This window comes from Symphalangus syndactylus, chromosome 5, assembly GCF_028878055.3.
Source record: "Symphalangus syndactylus isolate Jambi chromosome 5, NHGRI_mSymSyn1-v2.1_pri, whole genome shotgun sequence".
In the NCBI taxonomy this organism is placed as follows: Eukaryota; Metazoa; Chordata; class Mammalia; order Primates; family Hylobatidae; genus Symphalangus; species Symphalangus syndactylus.
Genome location: NC_072427.2, coordinates 47,735,869 through 47,741,868, shown reverse-complemented (window position 1 = coordinate 47,741,868; position 6,000 = coordinate 47,735,869). Strand labels below are relative to the sequence as shown.

At 34.4% G+C, this 6,000-nt stretch overlaps 1 protein-coding gene across 2 annotated transcripts in view; it reads right to left on the bottom strand.

Moving 5' to 3' along the window:
- Positions 1–3,016: 3,016 nt before the first annotated feature.
- The window catches only part of ADAM10 (ADAM metallopeptidase domain 10), a 166,650-nt gene continuing 163,666 nt past the window's right edge, over positions 3,017–6,000 (bottom strand). For both annotated transcript variants that reach the window (XM_055278361.2, XM_063639017.1), the window contains one exon: positions 3,017–5,262. In XM_055278361.2, coding sequence (XP_055134336.1) covers positions 5,168–5,262 — 95 coding nt within the window. In that variant the 3' untranslated portion in view covers positions 3,017–5,167. The remainder of the gene's footprint in view (positions 5,263–6,000) is intronic.

Below are 6,000 nucleotides of genomic sequence, written 5' to 3'. Positions count from 1 at the left end.
TTTCTTTAAAAGCGTATCTCAAAGGTAACTATAATTCTGTCCACTACCATTATTAACTCATAGAGTTAAACATAATGAGTTTCAATCTCTTGCAGATATTATCCTTGCTGATGCTAAAGTTATCTCAGCTTTGGCCAGTGGTAACTTCTAAGGTGCCTCCTGAATCTTTCTGATCTGGTACAAAAGCATGTTTCCTAGGCTCTTCTTGTACATTTCTTTCTTACAGGTGGAATTAGTGATTTATCCAAAGGAGTCTGGTTCCCTTGAAGAAAAATGGTATTTAAGAGACCACAATTAGGGCACTCAATTTGACTTTCATTTGAATTATGTCTAAAGCTAATCAACTTAATTAAGCATGAGTCTTCTATTATTGTTTCCGATAAATTCATGTGGCCGCATATATGTGGATTTCTAAGGATGGGACTCTGATTTTTAAAAAAAAAAAAAAATATATATATATATATATTTTTAAATTGTGGGAGTATAACTTGGTACATCTATCTGGGAGACAGTACCATAATTTTTATCAATGACCCTCAAAAAACTTTACCCCAACAATTTCACTTTTAGGAATTAATTTTAATATTAGGCTGAGGATTTTCCTAAGAACCATTTAAAATTCTTTAGAATTGTTTAAAATAATAAACAATGTGGAACCTAAATGTCCAAACAATGGGAAATTGGTTAATTAAAACATACAATACATCCACAGAAGTATTTACAGCAATTAATGTGATATACAATATCAATGTACTGTTAAATGAGAAAGGTGGGTTACAAAAGTGTGCATATTATGTTTTTGTCACACACATAGAAAAAAAGTAACAAAGGCCAGGTACTCAATTTTTTTTTTTTTTTTTGAGACAGAGTCTTGCTCTGTCACCCCAGCTGGAGTGCAATGGCGCAATCGCGGCTCACTGCAGCCTCTGCCTCCTGGGTTCAAGAAAATCTCCTGCCTCTGCCTCCCGAGTAGCTGGGATTACAGGCATGCGCCACCACGCCCAGCTGTATTTTTAGTAGAGACGAGGTTTCACCATGTTGGCCAGGCTGGTCTCGAACTAGTGACCTCAAGTTATCCACCCGCCTCGGCCTCCCAAAGTGCTGGGATTACAGGTGTGAGTCACCGCGGCCAGCCCTGCCAGCTACCCAAATCTTAACAGTGCGAACTACTCCATTCTCTTGTGTTCCCACTGCTGGTTTAGGATTTGACTTCCCTGGGTCTGCAAATCAATAGTACTCCTTCATCTGCTTCCCAGTTTCCAAAATTTCGTTCTTGTTCAATTCACCTTGTCCTTGTTGGATTACCTCACACCCTATCACTTTTGTGTAGATTTCAGGAAAAAGCAAAAACTAATCAGCATTTTGCTCAAGGCTCCGTTTTACCTGGCATCCTGTTGCTTTTTATAGAAGAGATGCTCTGAAGAGCTTATCAATTATAAAATACATGAATTTCTACTGAAAATAGTACATGTATGTATATATCTAAGACATACAAACAATATAGTAATATAAAACAGAAGGGCTAAATTTGCATCCTAATCATATAAAGAGTTGAATACAGAAACAATAGTGAAAAAACTAAACTGGTAATAAAGGGAAAAGTATATCAAATGGAAGTTGTTTTTGGTCAAGAACGTAACATGGGAGATGCTGAAACTGAAGTTGTCTTCTGTGGGGCAAACAAATTGTCTTTCTAGTTTCTAAGAAGTTGAAAGTGGTTTTGGGGAAACTAGTATTTCTTACAACTTTAGTGACTTCTCTAAAGGTGAACTGTCCCTGGCAGCTGCTTTAAAACTACATCTGGCTTGCACCCTGGTTTTGGGAGAGTTTGACCCTTTAAATATGGATAATGAATATCTCTTCTTGTACTCCTCAAGATGAACTGTCCAGGTTTGTAACGCTTGACACTCTGATACCTTCAATTAGAAATACTTAATAAGAAGGCCCCTGAAATTTCATAGCTGCCAAGGACACCAAACCCATCTTTGAGAAATAATAATAATTAGGTCTTACTACAGGGACAAATACAGGGACTTAGGGTCGAGTAGTTTGCTCAGCTTGGACAAATCAGATTTCACTATCCTAAGACTGTGACAAACACGAAGTACCCAAAGCACAAAGTGTTGAGGACACCTCACAAAACAAGACTGATCAGAGAAAGTTGTCATTTTCTTAAATAAATGCTTCCCCAAACTGCATGACATTGCCTGACACTACAGGGAATGCTAAATCCAGAAGCAGTTAATAAATTTATTTTATTTCTGATTTTGTTTGTGAATTGGTACCTGAATTTATAAAACTGGGGAGGGAGGGATGGAGGGAGAGAGGACGGACTGTAAACAGAATTTAAGCATTCAATTACAAGTAAAAATAACTAATTTATAATTACCCAAATTAATCAATATTGAAAGTTTCATAAATAACTAAACATAATATATATTTGATGCTCCTAAATTAACAAAGTAATTCACAAAGTATTACATATTTACTCATTTAACAAGTATTACTTATAGCTAACCTTGACTAAAAAAAGAATTTGAAGCAGATTACCCCATGCAGGGAACTATTCTGGGCTTACAATTCCTTTTCTAGATAACACTGAAATGTCAATTCTCTCCTTATTTGCTATGAACAGAAAAATGTTGGCTCAAAATTTTAAACAGATTTATCATTAAACTAGGCTTTTTAAAATAAATGAGGTACTTAGCATTCAAAACTTTGAAAAACACATAAAAACAAGACCATAAGTTTTCAAAATGACTCACCTCTTCCACCAAGACAAGCACTGAATATTGATTAGAAACAATGCAGTGCAGTTGAGATTCACCGGGTGTTTTAAAAAGGTTTATTGTGTGTACACAGAGTATCTAATTGGAAATTTTCTACATGGACTCCAAAGTATTAAGAATAAACATAATCTATACTTTTGTAGGAAGAGACAACTGTAAGAAAACACTGCCTTGTGGGAAGCTTCTTGTGATAGTTCTCAGAGTTCAAAGAGTATAGAACCTTCAAGTTGATTTAATCAAGTCTATTTATTAATGCATTTCAAGTTTCAAAAAACCTTACATCTTTGCACAATACTTTATTTTTTGCAATTTTTAGTAAAAATTTCCAAAGTGAACAAAAAAGATACTGTATAAAACACAGTGGACATTAAAACTGACAGTAGTATTAGATCTCATTTGTCTTGATCCTTTTATTTTACCACATCTTGACTCGCAGTGGAAAGAGTTCAGTGCATGTATCTCTTTTCAGAAAACATTTAACTTAGACTCAAAATAAAATAGGGCAGTGTGTGTACCTGCCAAAACCCTACCACAGGATAACATTACAAGCAAAAAATTTACATGTTCCAAAGTCTACCACACTCAAGAAGTTACTAAGAACTCTTGCAGAATAAAAGTCACCATTTTAGAAATGCAAACCCACTTCCAACCTTTGCACAGTCCAAAAACAAAGGCATTTAAATGATTTAAAAGCAATTACATACCTATCTACCTACTTGTTTGTTTAGAATTATTTATAGTCTATCTGGGGTTTCATGTACAAAATTTGTCTCTAAATCATGTACAAAAAGCTGTATTTTGAAAAAGTCACCACATACTGTACAAGTTTACAAGGAAGAGATCCCGTTATTTTCTCTAGCATTTTTGGCCTTGCTGGCTTGCGTCACATTATGAGAATGATTGTGTAAACCTTATACTCTTAAAAAAAAAGGAAAAAGAAAACCCAAAACATAGAAATCTTTACAACTTTCTCTAAATTTGCCTCCTATGTGAAGTCATGAAAATCATAGCTTTACTTCTAATTGAAGTGATGTAGTTGGAAAACAGAAGCAATAAATATGTCACAAGCTTCAATTTTTGTAATGCCCCTTCTATTTCCTGCATAGCAATAAGCCTGTTCATACATTAAATGTTTTTGCTTTCTCTTTAAAATGCCAATTATTTACATCTGTTTCAAAAATAAATTTGGAATGGGACATTGTGCTGTTTCACCTTCAATGCTGTTAAAAATTTTAGGAAAAAAAATATCAGAAGGCCTATCTACAATTTTAACTACTACTTAAGCAAATTACTCATCTTTAGTGGTTACCAATGATCAGTGATGATATGCTGAAAAAACTGTTTAAATATTTTGATAAAGACACAGCTTTTCTTTTCCGTATCAGACAGAAAACATAATTAGCATATTTCAGATACATGAAAAACACAAATAAGTAGGCTACAAATAAAAAGAAGCATTTCATTGACATAATTTCTACCAAAGCATGAATAAAATTTCACCTATCAAATGAAAAATGGAATTGAATTAGAAAGTTTAAAAGACGTAAGCAGAAACCAGACATCTACGTCATGAACTCTGAAGTAGTATGTGCTGCTATATCCAGTTTGCACAACACTTAACTGTGTTCTTCAGCATAGTCACTTGTGCCCGTAGCAGCCATGTGATAAAGAAAAAATGAGTATCAAAACCAACTCCATCATAAGAAAAAGGTAAATTGATTTTCATTTCAAAACTGCCTGTGTAAAGCATTACAGAATCCTGGACCACTGAATACCACCATTCTCTGTTATCCTGAGTATGTCAATTAAACAGTAATTTTTCATTAAGAGCGGAAAAATTTTATAATACAAAGAAACATCCATATTGCAATTTCTGTTTACAATTGCACACAGAAGTACAGTGTACGTAAGAAATACATGTCTGCATATAACAAGGTATGTACATTGGCAAGTGATGTCTCCAATGTTGAGGTGGTCGAGCCTCCTAGCCTTGATTGGCAGTTGAAAAAAATATATTTATTTCAATTTGTGGTAAAAGTTTATCGAGAGCCAAGTTTGCCTGCAAGTGAAGAAAATGCAGCAACGAAGAACAGGGAACACGGGGCACATAGTAATATTCTAAGACTTTGTGCCATTAAGTTAAAAATATCTGTTCATAAGAAAATTGGGTTCCTTTTCCACCTCCCACCCCCAAATTGGAATTTTCAGGCTTTAAAATTTAAGTAATTCCACCTGGTCTGAGGACATGATCTCTTGCCATTTTTTCTTCAACTGTTACTTGGGAGGGTTTAGTTTGGAGATGATGACTTAATAGGTTTCTCTTTGGAGTGAAGTTTTCCCATTGTAGGCACTAGGAAGAACCAAGGCAAAAGCTGCAGTTAGCGTCTCATGTGTCCCATTTGATAACTCTCTCGGGGCCGCTGACGCTGGGGTTGCTGAATGGGCTGTGGAGGTCTCCTCCTCTTTAAAGTGCCTGTGAGCCACAAACAAAAGCAAAACAATTTCTCATGAGCTTTTCAATCTTTAAAAGCAAAGCTGCTGTTTCAATAAGAAAGGTTTTAGTTCAGTGCTGTCCAATAATATGTGCCATCAATGTAATTTAAAATCTTCTGATAGCCATAATAAAAAAGGTTTAAAAGGTGAAATAATTTTAATATTTTTTATTTTACTTAAATTAATATAGCCAAAGTGTTATCATTTCAATATGTAATCAATACAAAAATTACTAACAAAATATTTCATTTTTTATACTAAATCTTCAAAGTCTGGTATGTATTTTAATTAAAACAGCACATTTCAATGGAAACTGGCAACAATTCAGTGCTCAACAGCCACAAGTATTAGATTAATCCAGATTAATATCACAGATTCTGTGGACAGAATCCATACGAGGGAATTACTAAGGGTCTTTGAGCAAATGCCTTAACCTGAGACTCAGATGCCTACACTGTAAAACAAGGATGATAATTAACGTATATAGCCTGTTGTAAAGATTACATAATTCATATAAAAATGTTTAACACTTTTTGTGAGGGTTCAATAAATGACAGCTAGTTTTCTAAGTTTTTAAAGGTGCGATTTACTTAAAATGAAATCAATATACACATAAAATGTTTCACTGAATAAGACAATTGGTAACAGTATCTAAAAAGTGTCATGTGGCCCTTAGAACTTCCTTAAATACTAACATAAGCTCCAGAGTGCTAACATT